General features: G+C 41.3%; 1 protein-coding gene across 5 annotated transcripts in view; it reads left to right on the forward strand.

The window, feature by feature from the left end:
* The window catches only part of ITPR1 (inositol 1,4,5-trisphosphate receptor type 1), a 166,471-nt gene that overhangs the window by 36,037 nt on the left and 113,377 nt on the right, over nucleotides 1–17,057 (forward strand). For 3 of the 5 annotated variants that reach the window (XM_075713784.1, XM_075713787.1, XM_075713788.1), the window contains exons 3-13: nucleotides 489–604; nucleotides 4,089–4,175; nucleotides 5,819–5,977; nucleotides 7,267–7,365; nucleotides 7,841–7,924; nucleotides 8,008–8,154; nucleotides 9,563–9,658; nucleotides 11,062–11,106; nucleotides 14,133–14,287; nucleotides 16,163–16,262; nucleotides 16,724–16,884. In XM_075713784.1, coding sequence (XP_075569899.1) covers nucleotides 489–604; nucleotides 4,089–4,175; nucleotides 5,819–5,977; nucleotides 7,267–7,365; nucleotides 7,841–7,924; nucleotides 8,008–8,154; nucleotides 9,563–9,658; nucleotides 11,062–11,106; nucleotides 14,133–14,287; nucleotides 16,163–16,262; nucleotides 16,724–16,884 — 1,249 coding nt within the window. The remainder of the gene's footprint in view (nucleotides 1–488; nucleotides 605–4,088; nucleotides 4,176–5,818; nucleotides 5,978–7,266; nucleotides 7,366–7,840; nucleotides 7,925–8,007; nucleotides 8,155–9,562; nucleotides 9,659–11,061; nucleotides 11,107–14,132; nucleotides 14,288–16,162; nucleotides 16,263–16,723; nucleotides 16,885–17,057) is intronic. The other 2 variants (XM_075713786.1, XM_075713789.1) reach the window with 1 other exon arrangement.

Below are 17,057 nucleotides of genomic sequence, written 5' to 3' on the forward strand. Positions count from 1 at the left end.
CTTTATTAGGTGAGTTTCTCCAATTCTTTGTGCCTTGCTTTCCCTAGTGACAGAAGGGACTTGATGTAAAAACTAAACAACCAACAACAAAAAAACCAAACAAAAAAACCCCAACCTAACATTAATTGTGTGAAGTAGCGTGCCTGCTAAAGTAGAAAACGGAAAAGTCTTAAGTGTGTAAAATGGATCTGTGTGCCTGGGAAAGCGCTGAAACGTGTTACCATTTTAGTATGGTAGCGTGTTTGACTGGGACGAGTTATAAATTTTCTGGTCTTGCATCAGATGTTTGGCAGTAACAGTTAATTTTTATCATTCATGGGGCAACATTCCTGTTGCTCAAAAAAGCATTTGTGTGATCAAGAGCTTTTTGGAATTTGTTTATAAACCTTTCCTTGCTGCTGGAATATTTGGACAATGTTAGCAGCAAAAATCCAGATAATTATGGAAGGTTGAAGCAATCTCTCTGTTTATTTCATCTGTTTTTATAGATTGCCTGTTCAAACTATGTCCCATGAACCGGTACTCTGCTCAAAAGCAGTTCTGGAAAGCAGCAAAGCCAGGAGCTAACAGCACAACAGATGCCGTGCTACTCAATAAGCTGCACGTAAGTATTCATGGTGAGGCTGCTGTTGATCATCAACGCCCTCATCATACTGCTTTAAATAAGTATTTCAAATCAACCTGACACAGTTAACCCAGAGCCACCGAGAAAGTATATAGAAATCAGTATAGAAGGCTTCTTTTGAGACATTCACTGAGATCTAACTCTTTAAACATCCTGTGACTTACGACAACGTGCTGTTCCGGGTCTGTGTGTCCCAGTATCGGTATACGTGATACTGGGTTAGAGTCATGGTAGCCATTTAAGCTTTTATCGTGAACCTGTGTTAACCTGTAGCAGTGCTCTGCGCGGGTATTTTGGGTGGTAACAGCATAAAAATGGGACCCTTCAAACAACTATGCAGAGCGGAGGATTCTCAGGCATTGCATCTCGATGTCACGGGCGTTAGCTGTGCTGGTAGATGCTGTCTGAGCTACCGGTCTGATAAATCTGTTGGGATTCCTCAAACAGACATAGCTGCTGTTGATACATGTAAAGGTTGATGGGTAATTATGAGTAATTATAAGGCTAGACAGCCTCTCCTTCCTTATTAGCTTGCAGTATTTAATATTTTCTGGGTAAAATGTTGACATTCAGCAGCTGAAAACCCAGTAAGGCTGGGTAAGGATTGCTGTTTTTAGAGTTCCTATATAAAAAAAAAAAGCCAACTTAACTTAAATACCATCTGTTGACTTTAGAGTTAAATAAACTCCATGTTTATGTTAAAATTACATAGCTAGAGTACTTCATGTCAAAATTACAATTCTAAATATTTTTAGTTTCTTTAAGCCTATATTAAGCTCATTGTAGACTGAAGTACAAACGGCCCTGTAGGAGAGTGTCATTTGCTGATTGCCATATGGCTGCCTTGCTCCTGCATTTCACAAAGGCTGAGTGTTTGACTCATTTTGCTTCTGCAAACATAATTTTATAACCTAGAAGTATTAACTTGGCAAGGAGAAGGCTATTTTGGTGCTGGCTGTGGCACAAAGGTCCCTCGCTTGTGCCGTACTTCTCCTGCCCCTTTACTGATGATCAGAGAAGCGGACCATGCCGGCAAGCTTTAAGTAACGGGGGATTCTGGGTTTGGTTTTTCCGGTGTATAAGCGAATGGGAGAGTTTATGCCCGCAGGTTGTGTGTGTGAGTTCATGGATTTTAAGAGAAGGTATGGTCTGAGTACTGCAGCGTGTAGAAGAGTAATACCGGTAATTGCCCTGGGTTACAATGTCATTTAGAGTTGTCTTTCCTCAGTCCGTGCCAGTTCAGGTGGCTGGGACCTGTTCCTATTCGTCTGACACGTCACCATTTTGTGCCGGGGTCCTTATGGCGATACAGGATTAGATTTTTCCCGTATTTAGCCCCAGCTGAGTGATGTTTGTACAGGAACGTACCACCATGCCTGAACTGCTTGCTTGACTTGGTGAAAGCATTTGAGTACTTTACAGTTTTACTGGAGATTATTTAATACGCATCGCTGACATAAAGGCTAATCCTTTATGCAGCACGTGCCAAATCAGGTCTTCAGTGACCTGGGACTGATGCATGGCTTGAAAATAATTCGGTCCCGTGTACATCACTCATATAGTGATACTTACTTTTCTGCCAATCGTGTGGGTACACGTGTCATCCTTGCCATTTGTTGGCACATGGAATATACTAAAAACCCTGCATTTTGCATGATGTGTGTTGGGGGGGCTATGCCCTGAACTGTGTGCGTACAACTGTTAGCTCTGCCTGTGATTAGATTTCTTGATCAGTGCATATAATTTCTAATGAAATTGGTGATGCGAGCTGTATTCATCATCACTTGCCTTTTTTGGCTTCTGTTTGTCTGCTGGTGGAATTTATTGTCTGCTGTGGAGTGCTCAATGCTGAGGTCAGGTTATTTTAAGTTAATGCCATTTAAGGGATTTAAAATCTGGGACACTTGTCTTTCTTTGGTATCAAGAATCAGTGCTGGTTGAGAAGCTGACATCTAGTGGCTAGAGAAGATGATTCTTTCTTGAATGAGAGTTTTGGTGCGTGCTTTTGAAATGCATCCAAAGTCTTAATCGTATTTTCACAGATTACACTATTTATAATAAATGTGGCACCCAATCCAGTGCAGGCAGAGAAGTCCTGTTTTCTGTGATTGCCATTGATAGTTGAGAGGACCCTAGTGTCTTGGCAAAATCCTTTCTCGACAGAATGCTTTGAAATCAAGCAAAAAAAGTTGTATTTCAATAATAAAGAGAAAATTATGCTGCATTGTATTTCTGAATGTATTTTTGAATTTGAATGAGCAGGTGTGCTCCAGGTTCTCCTGGAGCAAGAGCCAGCTATCATACCTAGCACAGCTTCTAAAAATAGCACATTTTGTGTAAGCTGAAGATGCCGAAATTTTATAACAGTATACAGACGGCTCTTCCTTTGCAGTAGCTAAGCTTTCTCGAGTGTTGTTACTACTTTACTTTACTACAGTTAGGAACTGTGGGCACTTTCTTTTCCTGCAGGAGAAAACTGGACCTACTGTAGTCCTTGAGATCTGAGAACTAAAGCATAAATATTGATGCTCAGCCTCCAAAGAAGTCTAGTTTTAGATGACTCTCTACCACCAGATATTGGTTAAAGCAAATACAGATTTTTTTTTTTTCTTAATGAAAAAATCATATTTCATGTGAAGTAAGAGAGAATTTCTGAACAAATGAAAGGATTTAAAAACAGCATGGGCAAAACAACTCCCTTCTTTTAAAACAAAACAAAGTGCAAGAGGCTAGTTATAAATTAAGTTATTAAATAGAAAAATGTATCCCTATGATCATTCAATTTTGCAAGGGGTTTCCCTTCTGTTACCATGTTGGTGTGATACGGAAATGCCCAGCTGTATTTCCACAGCTGGTCTATCATGGAGCGCGGGGTAACCTGCAGCCTCACGAGTACCAACGCTGCGCTGCCGGGAATTTGGGAACTCACGTACTCAGAGCTGCAGCGGGCACTTGTAAGTGTCTTCTAAACAGTCCTGCTGCGTGGTGAAGCTGATTAGAGTCATCATAAAAAGACAGACTGTGGAAAAGTTGGGGCCTATATTGGCAAAGTAAAATAAAGATCCAAAGTTGAGGTCCTTCTCTTTCAATTTGTATGGAAGTCAGTACAAAGCAATACAGACTGGCTTGAGTTGTTACCTGTCCCTTTTCACCTTCCCTCCATAGCTGTGGTGTTGTCTTCTCATGGCTTGTCTTCTATCTTGTCTGAGTTTTTCATCTCATGTTTTATTCCAAAATTTTGTGAAATTCTACCAAAATTATGGATTGCTTAAATGGTGTGTGTCTATCTTCCTGAACAACTGAAAAAGGGAATTGGAAATTACGCTGTTGGAAGTTGGAAAAAGGAAATTGCACTGTTTCAGATGCTCACTGTTTTTCCAGTTCTTTGAAATACTCTTAAAGAACCTTGAGTGTTTGGCCACACTTTTGATAAAACAGCAATTGAATTGTTCTTTAATTTCAGCATGCGGCAGATTTGGAAAAGAAACAGAACGAAACTGAAAACAGAAAGCTGCTGGGAACAGTCATCCAGTATGGCAATGTTATCCAGGTAGGCTGTGAGCACCTTTGCAAGCTGTATAGGATTTTGCTCAAACTCCCCTGCTCAATGTGACTTTAAATTTCTGGAATTCACGGACAAGAGTCTGTAGCTTTGCAGGGTATGACACTGTCCTGAAGTGGGATCCTGTGAAGCAAGAACTGGGCGTGTAGCTATGACAGTCAGGTTTTTTTTATTATGGGTTAATTGTGCTGCTTTTTTTTTTTTTTTTTGAGGTCACCATACGATTGCTTGCTTCAGAAATACTTCTTAGAGCCTTCATTAGAGTTGGCCATTTGGAAGATGGCACAGGCACTGTACAAAGCCAAATATGGTCTCTCACAATGAAGTGTTGACACATCAAATAGTAAATGGACACAGAGAGGGAAAATCAAGCCATATAAGTGATTGTAGTCCATTGAAGCAAAGGATTTGCTAGGTCCCAGGGAATGCCAAAACCACAATGTATCAAACCCAATAAAGATAGAGAGTACAATAATTGTATAATTAAAAAAGACAGGTCTTTAATAAATGAGGAACATAATATGCAGCAGGTGTGGGTTCACCCTGGAACCAAAGCAGACCTACTTCCACTAGGCAGAGTGCCTCAGCACTTCAGAAGTAGGGATAGTCACCTTGAGCATTTTGAGCCTCAGGTTAAGAAATTCCTCTACAAATGGTTTTTATTTTATGCTGCTGACGTGATACCAGCCAACAGAGGGGGTGGCTAGGAGCACAAGCAGACTGGGCTCTCTTGTTGCAAGGAGAAATTGGTTGGCTGCCCTTCAAAGCAATTGCAGGATTTGGAGCAACCTGATGGAGGAAGGGCAGGGAAGTCCCTGCCTTGGTTGAATGAAGAGCACTATTGGCATATGTGTTTGGGGGAGAGGGGGGAATCTACTTTTAATGATGAAAGAAAAATAATAATATCCATTTTGGATTGGACTACAAACATCAACGCTATTAAAAGCAGCGCGAAGTTTTTGCCCATATTTTCCTGTAACTCCCAAATGTTCTGGGAGTAACAACTCTTTATGGTAGTCAAAAGGCATGACAAAGTGCTTTCCATACAAAAGTACCTGTCTGCTAAATTTACTGGAAATTTAACAACAGTCAGATGGAGCTGGGTGGGTCGGGAGCTGGAATGTGACCTGTTGCAGCTTACGTATCCGTGCCGATGGTGTGCAGTCTGCGAGGTGGTACGCAGCGGAGGGTTGAAGAACGGCAGGTTTTTGAAGAGAGTCTTCAAAGAAGCAGTCACGTTTTCTGTTAAATCAGAGCAAAGCAAGTTAAGAGCAGCTTTAGTTCTCACCACCCCCTTCTTACCAGGGAAAACCACTTAGTCCCAGCATTTTCCAAGTTTTGATCCTGGGTTTTTGAACAGGCTGTTGTAAAGCGACAAGAGCATTTCTAAGGGTTTATCATTTGCTGGCGAAGGGACCGTTGGATTAGCTGAAGATGTTTTGTGCTGTAGGACTGTATATGTACTGGAAGAAGTGTAAGTGAAATTGTGCCTGAATTCATCCATATTTTTATATAATGTAGGTTTTGTTTTAATTCCTGTGTAATACTGTGGTTATCTTATGCACACTGGCTGTTTATTGAGGGGAGGTAAAATGAGCATTCTTAGAACTGAACTCTAATTCTTATTCTAGCTGCTTCACTTAAAAAGTAACAAATACTTAACAGTAAATAAGAGGCTTCCAGCTCTACTGGAGAAGAATGCTATGAGGGTGACTTTGGATGAAGCTGGAAATGAAGGTTCCTGGTTCTACATACAGCCCTTCTACAAACTGCGTTCTATTGGAGACAGCGTAAGTGTGAAGAGGAACATCTTCACGTATTTGTGCACAGCTTGGCAAAGGTTGTTTCAGGAGGCCTGTCTTGCAATTAATGAAATGCACGGATCTTTTAGTGCGTGATGTTGCAGGAACAACCTTTTTCCTATGCTGTCATGAGCGGGAGGAAAATTGCTATGGTAACTTGTATTTTGGAAACGTGGAATGATTTAACGTTGGAGGGAATAAGGGACCTAATTATGTTAGCCTTTCACAATTCCTGTCCAATTCAAAATGGTAGGAAATGTTGAGTTCCTTCAGTAGGTTTGGAACAAATAATTAGCATCTTGGTTTTCAACATTGTCATTTTGAAATCAAAATTCATCATCATTTTGTATATGAAGAATGAGATGGTAATGAGGTTAAATGGTCCTGTACATGGAAGTCTGCAAAATAATTGGTTCTGAATTAAATGCATTACTGTTTTAATCTCTTAATCTCTTTTTTACAAATCTGAGTCACCTGGGTATACTATCTGCCTAAAAGCATGAGGTAATAAGCTTGTGTGCTCTGTGGTATTGTCCAGGTATATATTTGGCACCTAAACACAGCGGCCTTTATCAAATAGGAATAATTTATCCTGTAGAGTAGCCCCATACCTTTTGATGTGACTGTTCCTTTTCTACGGACACACACACGGTAAAGCCAGAGCACAGGGTAGCAGAGGCTTAGCGGCCATTAAGCTCTTTTAAATCGCACCAATTCTCAGATGCTTCATCACTAAGAACAGTTCTTTTTCAATACAGAAAAGGCTTTTTGGTTTTTAGATTAAGTAAGACTTTGCTCTAGAAGAAGGGAAGAACAGAACCTTTACTGTCCGTAATAAAGTGCGTTTGTCTTGAGTCATATGCCAGCCTTGTCAAGAATCTGATTTTACAAATCAAAGTGCATCTTGGAGGAGGAAGATTTTTGGCTGACCTTTTGCTATAGGAATGATTTGTTAGATGTTAACCAATGAAACAACTTCATGGAAAACAGCACATAGGTTAGTTACCAGAACTGCAGTCTGTGTTTCTTCTGCAAGCCTCCGAGTCTAAGAGTATAGGGGTTTTTTTTCTGCCTGAATGACTTGAGTATGATGAGCTAAATTCTGAAGCAAACAGAATCCTGGTTTTCATACTCAGGCTGGCATCTCTCCAGACTGCAAGAAGGTGATTTCCTCCCATCACTCCCAAAAAAAAAAAAAAAAAAAAAAAAAGAAAAAGAAAAACAGAAAAAGAGCTTTCAGGTTGCAAGTTTCTGTCTGATGCTGCACTTATCTACAGGTTGTCATTGGAGACAAAGTAGTCCTGAATCCCGTCAACGCTGGCCAGCCTCTCCATGCCAGTAGTCATCAGCTTGTCGATAATCCAGGATGCAATGAGGTAAGGGCAGACTGACACACTGGAGCAACTGTACAAATCTCTGTATGTTTCACCTAAGCTGCTAGGACTTGTGTTTTATGAAAATCGGGTTATCGGTAAGTTGTTTTGTACCTGTGGCATTGTGTTTATCTTGTTAATTGGCAACTTAATATAGCTGTCAGACTTTTCTCATATCTGTTGGGCACTGGACAGAGGTTTGAGTTTGATCTCTTTTGCTTGACTGGCTAAAAATAAGATTTTTCTTAAATATCAAAAAGTTGTGGCACAGTTACATGTAGCAAGTGACTTCCTTGTAAGTCAGCTCTGTAGTTACTTGTTCTGGAGTAAATGCAGGAAGGGGTTTCCTTCTCTAGAGTAATGCAGCAGGAACTGTGGTATTCTGTTGAAAATTGTCTAAAAGGTAAGGCAGTACTTTGTGGCAGTATCTTGTGCAGGCACAAGACAGTGGGACTAACTGTTGCAGTTCTCCTTTTAGGTCAACTCTGTGAATTGCAATACAAGCTGGAAAATAGTCCTTTTCATGAAATGGAGCGATAACAAAGATGATATCCTCAAAGGGGTAAGACTCAAAACTCTACTTGCTTGTAACTTGTTCACCGATGGATAATGCCTACATTGACCGTGCTGTCTGGGCTTTGCCAGGGGGACGTGGTGAGACTGTTTCATGCGGAACAGGAGAAGTTTCTGACTTGCGATGAGCACAGGAAGAAGCAGCATGTCTTCCTGAGAACGACGGGGAGACAGTCGGCCACGTCTGCAACCAGTTCAAAAGCCCTGTGGGAAGTAGAGGTAAGAATTGTAACCCAGGCTGGGGTGGCTTTCTAGTAACAATTACTGTTTCTATTTAAAAACAGTGTACCTGGATTTCTTTTTATAGGTAAAAGTCATCTTGGTATTAGAAGTTTAATCTTAAAATTCCTTTACTTACTGTGTGTTCTGTGCAAAAACACAGAGGAGTTTTGATCTCTAATGCTGCAGCAGACAGCTCTCGAATCCAGGTTCTTGACAATTCCGAAAAAGGGGACAGAGAAGCATCTATGAAGTCATTTTCTTACCAGTCACTAAAGTTTAACACCAGCTAATAATTTCAAATGTCCTGCTGAGTGTACTGAACACTCTATTTTTGGTGTGGAATAATGTGATTATGCACATTCTCATCTGATAGGACCTGGCAACCCTTTGCTAGTCTCTGTGCGTTGCTTGTCTCGACCATTTTTTTTCTTTACTTGGTTTTTAAATAGTATGACTAACACCTTGGCCATCGCTGGCTTCTTAAAATATCCTCACTCTATTGGTGTGACTAGAGTTGTTTTATGATATTAAATGTTTGCTGTGTGAACTGCCTGTGAGAATCATAAAATTAATTATGATTATGGATAGTTGTTTTTCGTATTGTCTTTCTAGAAGTATCGGCTTTGATATACATTGAAAGCCTACCTAGAATTAACATTACTTTGACACGTTACAACGCATCAGTAGCTTCTGTGGTAACTGTCCGAGTGTGTGCAGTTACCGCTGGTAGATGTGAGGCAGAGGTAAGCTAGTCCTTCCCTGAAAGGCACAGCTCAGCTCCGCTGAGTTTTCCCTAAGGAAGTGGGTGTACCCACAGAGAAGGTGATAAGGAGTAACAGATCATCTGATGTTGGAGGCTCTGCTTGCCAAAGGAGAAGTTAGAGAGTAGATCCAACAGTCTTCAAGTTCCTTTGTACAACACCATTGCATTTGAAACACTTCCAAGTGTCTTCCCTCACCCGCTTTCAGAAGGTCGAAAATGAGTTATACCAAAAAGGTAAAGGACTTGTTGCATTTCTTTAGGAAGTTTGTTTTAAGACCTAGCCACACATGCACATCTAGAGCACCTTCTTTAATTACTTCTCTGCCAACTTGCACCATAATCTTCCTGCCGTCGCTCGCCAGACTCCGGTGGAGTACCAGCCATGGTCAGTGCCGTTGCAAACAGACATGGTCTCTTGACAATGAGCAGAAAATCAACGTTAGTAAATTGTTGAGTTGAACTAATTGTAGTCTGCTCAAAGTATGTACTGTGCTGTGTGTTGTTCACGTATGAAAGGTTGGTTCATGTTTTCCGGAGCTCCTCGTTCTGTTTCCTCTTACCTGTACGTGAAAGACGGTAAATGCTGTGTTTGAAAGGAGGTCACTGGCACACGGTGTAAGCGTGGTTTCCCTTTCCTTCTAGGTGGTGCAGCATGATCCTTGTCGTGGTGGTGCGGGGTACTGGAACAGCCTTTTCAGGTTCAAACACCTTGCTACTGGACACTACCTAGCAGCAGAGGTAGGTGTGGGGACTTGCTTAGGAACTCTGCCTTTCCCTCCACAGTATTTTCTTCCTTTTACACCTTCTAAAAATCTCTCATTTCCTGCCCTAAAAATAGACACAGGGAAGGGGAGGAGAGTGGTGTTTGGGTCCTTCGTATTAATACAAAAGTAGATGGCTAAACATAGAAAACAAGATGAGAGAGACTTGAAAGAATACCACGGTACAGGGGTAGTCTTTAGCTTATTTCACTTTTTGTATGAATTCTAGAGGCAATAACTCTTCTCCTGCAAAGAATAGACACTAAATAGTATCCTGTCATGTGGGCAGTAGAATCAAGTTGAATTTATTAATAGATGAATAAATTGTAAATGATGAGAGCCTTTGGGAGAAAATGAATTCAGCTATTGTTAGTTTCCCTTGAATCACTGATTTCCGAGTGAAATTGCAGAACTAAATGTAAAATGAAAATGCAGTTAGACTTCGGACCAGTCTTGTAAGAACTGCACATAATGCTTAGCTGTCCAAGCACAAAATAAATACGTCTTTTTCTCTCTCCATAGTGGACATCTCTCCCCCGTTGAAATAAGATTTCAAGACATTTTATTTTTAAAAAAAAAAAAAGTTTAAAAAGTCTAAGGGTTATAATTTTGTCAGTCTTGCTACTTAACTCTTGCAAATCTTTATTAAAACTACTTCTATGTACTTCAAAGCATGAATAGATCAACATGCCAATACATAAACTCTGTAAGTAAAAGCTGTCCTGGATGTAAGAGTGTGTAGCAGGGCAGAAGGGCTGTCTCAATCCATGCTATTGACCCGAGAGCTTCAGTGGGAAAAGTCCAGATTAAATATTCCATTTTTATATTCTTCCAATAAGCAGATTGGAAAAACAGTAGCATTTTGTCACATGCACACTTGCAAATCCTTTTCAGTAGTGATCCAGTATAGAGCTTTTCCAGTAAATCTCGGGTTTGCTAATCAGCCAAAACAAAAACATGGTCTTACATCATGCAAAAGTATACCAGAGGAGATTGCTCACCTGATCTGTGGCTAGAATAGTGTTTGTTCTAAAAGATTTCTGCCAAGCCAGTAATTTCTAGTTGGAAATTCCACTTGGGATTTTAAGAAAAAAAACCCTGAAACTTGGTAACTCTCTACCCCTCTTGCTCCTTTAGTAATTATCCCAAACAAGATAAATCTCTCGGCATGTTTGCACATTACTTAACTGCTTAATTCATGGACAGATGCCCGAATAGAAATGAATCCGTTTGCACGGTATATTTGTTCTGCATGCCTGGTAGTGCTGTAGCAGTAGAGTGCATCTTTTACAAACTAAGTTTAGACCATGCTGAGGTTTTTTTTTTTCCCACTTTGAGCTCTGTCAGAGTTTTGACGTGCCTGTGATTCTGTTTCATCAGGTAAACCCTGACTATGAGGAAGATGACCTGGAGTGTCAATCCTCAGTAAGTATAGGCAAGAGTATGACCTTGCCCCTAATTGAGGAGGGCTTGACACAGGCCCAGGTATTTGCCTGGCCAGTGCATAGATGGTCTAGGCTTTGTTGCTAGTGAAGAAAGTAAAGAACCGAGAACGATCTGACGGCTTTTAAGGCCTATCCGGAGGAGCGGATGTTGAAAACTGGATTAGGCTTTAGTGAAGAGCAATGCACCTGGAACCAAATTTACATGTTACCTGGACCCCCTCGCCTCCCCTCTTTGTAGCATCTCTTTTTCTGTCTTCCTGTTTCTTAAACCTTTGCCTCCGTGAAGCATGCTCTTGAATAGGTCTGAAAAGCAAGTTGCTCAAGGTGACACTAGGTGGCAAGTGTCCCTACGGGTCTGTTCACATAGTGCTGTGCCAGTCAGTCGTCCGACCTCCTTGTTTAAGAAACTAATTCCCTTTCTCGTTTTAGCTTGTCACAGGAAAGCCAGGATAAAGGGTCTAGAGAGCAAGAATGGCAGGGTGAGAATGATTTCAGTGCCATTCTTCTGATTTTCCTGTGAAAGCAAGTCTGTGTTGTTTTCGGTAAATGTTGTTGTGCCAAAGATTGAGCGTGCTGATGCTTTGTATTAATAGAAGCTTCTCTTTGGTGTCAGAGGGAAACAGCATTGCTTCAGCAGTTGAAAAGAGATAAAACTGGATCAGCACTTTCCGTTGTGGATTACACTTTTTTAGTTGGGTTTGATTGTAGGCTTATGCAGCTTTCTTGGTCATTTATCCTGTATTATGGAAGATTTGCTCCATTTGGATATGAAAAAGAACGACTCCTCTGATTTTTAAAAGGAGATGAATGCACTGTGATGCTTTGAAATCCTGCGAGGTGGAGCTTTCCTCCTAAAAGGATTTGTTGTTATAGCCCAGCCGTTAAAAGGCTAACCCTTGCCCCCAGATACTGAGCTGTTATCCTGATTAGTTCTTGGTGGTATTTGGCAGCAAACACTGATCTTCTGACAGCTTGATTTCAGTAAACATGCTGGAAAAATGAAAAAAATTAACCAAAAAAACCCCCACAAAGGTATTGGGGGAGGGAGGCATCCAACATTGAACTATTTTGTTGGCTTAACTTTTTGAAAGTTAATCAGTGTCAAGGTCTTTTATGTAGACATCCATCCTAGTGGTGTTTTGTTAATGCCTCCTGATAAGTGCAGTAACAATGATAACGCACTGGCTTCAGAGTTGTGGATTTTTTCCCCGCTGCCTCTTTACCACTAGGTGGCAAAAACAGACCATAAAGAGTAGGATCAGGAGCACATAATTCATTTCTGACACAAAATTACTGCATCGTTTAACATTCACTAGTGACAGGATGGCGTAGGCTGCTTTATCCAACTTTACCTAAACTCCAGCTTTATCCAAATACGAGCCGTCTGCAGGACGGCAGGTTTATTTGCACAGCTCTGTGTTTCGTTGTTGTTCTCTCCTTATACCTCAGTGAGGTGCACAAGAATGGGGTTTGAACGGGCGTGGGTGAGATGCCAGCTAGTACCCTTGCAACATTAGAGGGGACTCCTTTTGTCAACTTCGGGGTTGAAGTTTTATTTCTCCCTAAATTGCCCCGTATCCTACTGCCTGATTTACTGCTCATTTTCAGCTTTGTCACAATTTCAATAACTGACCAGTTGTCTCCTGAAGTAAGAATTGTGAATACAGAGCAGCTGCCTTACTGTAGAGATGGAGACAGCTGAAATTCGGAGAATTCATTCCAAGTGAGCGAATTTCTCCGGGTGTAAAGCCTCCAGATGGACCCTGTTCAGTGTATAGTTGCTCCGTCTCTTGAAGGCACACTCCCAATATGTATTTCTGTTCCATACAGCTAACTGTCTGTTCCCATGTGCAAAATCAGACTTTAAATGTCATTACTTTGCAGCCAAGTTCATTGACTACAAATGTGCTAACTACAGAGTATCCTGAGGCACAAGCAACATTGGGATACCTTTTCCGTATGTTTAAGGATTGCAGTGCCTTACGCCAGGACTTTGAAAGACAGGTACTTGAGTGCCGACTACTTTGGGTGCCTACCTTCCACTGGTGCCAAGATCTCAGAGAAGCTGATAAACTGGTTGCTTGATCGCTTTGAAAATTACATCTAGGATTTAGGTGTTTATACGTGGACAGCTGGCTCCCGTGTTGTGTCAGACAGTTAGCAACTTTTTTATTGACTCATGATAACTGGTAGTTCCCTATGAAAGGTTTTAGAGAAAGCTGTCATTTCTTTTCCCTAGTTTATCTTCATTTTTTCCTACCCTTTTGTCCTTTCATCTGAAAATCCAGGGTTTTACTCAGTTGATGTTAGTATCTTTATTTTGTTAAAGGAGGCTGGTAATTTGCTAGCACCTTGGAAATAAAGATACTTCTGATGCCATGCCCTTTATAGCATATCATTGTGTTTGAGTGCATCATAAGCTGAAGTGTGAACAGCAAGACAACCTCCTGATTAGCTTTGTTTCATTTGTCTGTGATTGATAGATGCGAGTCCCATTTTTGCTGCTGAAGTTGATTATTTCCCAGCAAGATTGTTGGTACATAGTGTTGCTGATTTTCATATTTGCGGCTTGCATAATTACTTTGTTAGAGTGATAATTGCAATATGTCAAATACATTCTGAGAGCTAGTAGTGCCAGGGGCAGGGACCTCAGCAGATGCGGGTCATCTGAAACTAGTCAGAGTTCCCAGTGCGCTGTGGGGTGCACGGCTGGGGGATTTTGAGTCTCTTCTGACACTGTCTGCAAGACATAACCTCTGTGGCTTAGGTTTTACTGTGTTTGTGATCCAGAAAAACTCGGAAGTTACTAACACCAGGGAAAGCGAAGAGATGGTTGGCAGCAGCAGCTCCTTGTCGGTGTTACTGGTGTCACAAAGCCCCGCTGTCTTACCCGGTACTCGGAGTGGTTCAGCCATGTCCCCAAATGACGGGACGCCTCTGTTGAACGCTGGGCCGGTGGGTCTGGAGGGCTTGGTCTGACTGTGTGTGATGGGACTTCTTCCACAGCTGGACCCTGAGCAGGATGCCTCCAGAAGAGGCTTGCACAGCGCTCAGGAGAAGATGGCGTACTCTCTGGTGTCTGTGCCTGAAGGAAACGACATCTCCTCCATATTCGAGTTGGACCCTACCACCCTGAGAGGAGGAGACAGCCTTGTCCCCAGGTACAGCTCAGCATAGTGGTAGAACTGACTGTCTGCTTTGAAGTTTGATTTTTTTTTTTTTTTTTTAAATTTTTATTTTAAGGTAAAGCTGTCTTCTACTTTTTGTTTTATCCTTTGGAATTTACATTCTTCCTCAAATTAGTACAGAAATATTTAGCAAGTGTCTGAAGCTTCGCTTTAGTACTTTACAATTGAGTTGTAAGTAACAGAACCCATTTTACAGATGGGAAAATTGAGATTAAGTGACTTTCTTGCCAGTGAACAGGCTGGGACTAAAAGCCTCGGGTGTCCTATCCAGCCACTCCCGTGACCTGTGTGTATTATGTTAGCTAGGATGTAACATCAACTGTTTAGCACTTCATTTTCTGTTGTTTACACGTCCTTTACTGTTCATGTAGTACCTCTTGCTACTTAAAAGATGCCGTACCCTTCAAAGATACACAGTCTGCATGCAGGCTCTTTGCTGTCGCTGAGAAAGCACAGCGTATTTGTTCCATCTACTTTATCTAAGCGACTCTCCAAATCTTCAGACGTTCTTAAGTTAGCAGAAGTTAACCTGGCCAGCAGAAGCAGCTGTCCTGGCTGCCTCTTCTTTCCCTTGGGCTGCCACGGTTGTGTGGAGAGCGGAGGTCATACTGCAGCTGGGAGACTGTTTCTTGTCCTGGCCCAAGATGCTCATCTGACTGTGGCTTGACATCTTTTAGCAAAGAGCTGGTACATGCTTGTCGTGGTTTAGCCCCAGGCAGCAGCTCAGCACCACGCAGCCGCTCGCTCACTCCCCCTGCCCCGATGGGATGGGGGAGAGAATCGGAGGAGTAAGAGTGAGAAACACTCCTGGGTTGAGATAAGAACAGTTTAATAATTGAAATAAAGTAAAATAGTAATGCTAATAGTAACAGTATAATAATGATAATAATAATAATGATACATGAAGCAAGTGATGCCCAATGCAATTGCTCACCACCTGCCGACCGATACCCAGCCAGTTCCCAGCAGCGATTGCTGCTCCCTGGCCACCCCCCCCCAGTTTATATACTGAGCATGACGTCGTATGGTATGGAATGGCCCTTTGGGCAGTTTGGATCAACTCTTCTGGCTGTGCCCCCTCCCAGCTTCTTGTGCCCCTGGCAGAGCATGGGAAGCTGAAAAAGTCCTTGACTAGCATAAGCAGTACTCAGCAACAACTGAAAACATCAGCATGTTATCAACATTCTTCTCCTACTAAATCCAAACCACAGCACTATGCCTGCTGCTAGGAAGAAAATTAACTCTATCCCAGCCGAAACCAGGACAATGCAAAATAGTGTCATTGCCAGAAACACCTGAGAAAACTGTCTGGGAACTGCTGTCCCCATAGGATGAAAGACTTGCTGACTTGGCTAGAGAAAATTGTTGCGTGCTAGCCATGTGTTCTGGTATCTTAAAGGACCTTTGATGCTTGTACAACATTGACTTTTCATATAGCTACTCTAAAAATTCTCAGTTTAGAAAATGTGAAATAGATAGCAGGGAGTTATGGGCTGAAAAAGACAACGGTAAGGGAGGAAGCTGACAGCTCAGATATACGTGTGGAAATGTGAGGATTCGAAGAGGCTTGATTTGTTACTGTGCAGCAGCTGAGTTACAGCAACAAAATATAGATGTAGTTCTGTTTTACAGCACAATCTTATTTCATTATGTAAGAACAACTTCTTAAGGTGAATTTATAGAATGAAATAAGGAAAGAAAAGTCTTATTCCTCTTATGGTATGCAGCACAGATAAAGATGACACTTTTTTTCCCCGCTTGTTCCTGCCAACATCTTGCAATTCAAACAATGCGAAGATTTCCCATCTGGGAAAGCGACTCATGCTTTGAAACTTTTGACTTTTTCAGGAACTCTTATGTCAGACTTCGACACCTTTGCACTAACACCTGGGTTCATAGTACCAATATCCCTATTGATAAAGAAGAAGAGAAACCTGTGATGCTTAAAGTAAGTCTTGTTACTTTATATATGCACATCCTTTGATTCCTGTACTTCCACAAAAGTGGTGTTGGCAGGAGAAGTTCCAGTCCCTTGAGAATGCTGAGTTTGTCAAACAGCAAGCAGCATAACAGCAATGAATAGTGCCTGTGCAAAATTTTTTTATCTAAAACATTAGGTTTGCACAGTAGTTTACTCATTACACTGTTCAATTTCTACTGTACGACAGTCATCACGAAGAGGATTTTAGTCCATTGTTTATGGCAACGTTTTGCGCTCTCTCCTGATGTTTCTCTGAATTTAGGAACAGCTTTGAGCTTGCACAGAGTGGTACTGTTCTCGAAGTTTGACTTCATCAGTAGCCTCGTACTAAGTGGAGCGTGGTTCTTCTTTTGTTTTATTATCACTGAGTATATGAATAACTACTTTGGTTTCTGCCTTTTTGATGATAAAAATTCTTTGGGTTTCAGATTGGTACTTCTCCAGTGAAAGAGGACAAAGAAGCTTTTGCTATAGTACCAGTTTCCCCTGCAGAGGTTCGGGACTTGGATTTTGCAAATGATGCAAGTAAGGTTTTAGGTTCCATTGCTGGCAAGTTGGAAAAGGGAACAATAACCCAGAATGAGAGAAGGTAAGGAAGCAAGAATTTGGTTCTGATAATGTTGTTTCCTTTACTCAGTAACTGTTTCTTTGAAAATTTTATCTATGTACGCTATCTTCAGAAGAAGGATTATGTTTCCTCCTTGATTAGATTTAAAAAAAAAAAAAAAAAGTGATGGTTTTATTGTTGACGTGTCCATAGTG

The sequence above is a fragment of the Pelecanus crispus genome, chromosome 7 (assembly GCF_030463565.1).
Source record: "Pelecanus crispus isolate bPelCri1 chromosome 7, bPelCri1.pri, whole genome shotgun sequence".
Taxonomy (NCBI): Eukaryota; Metazoa; Chordata; class Aves; order Pelecaniformes; family Pelecanidae; genus Pelecanus; species Pelecanus crispus.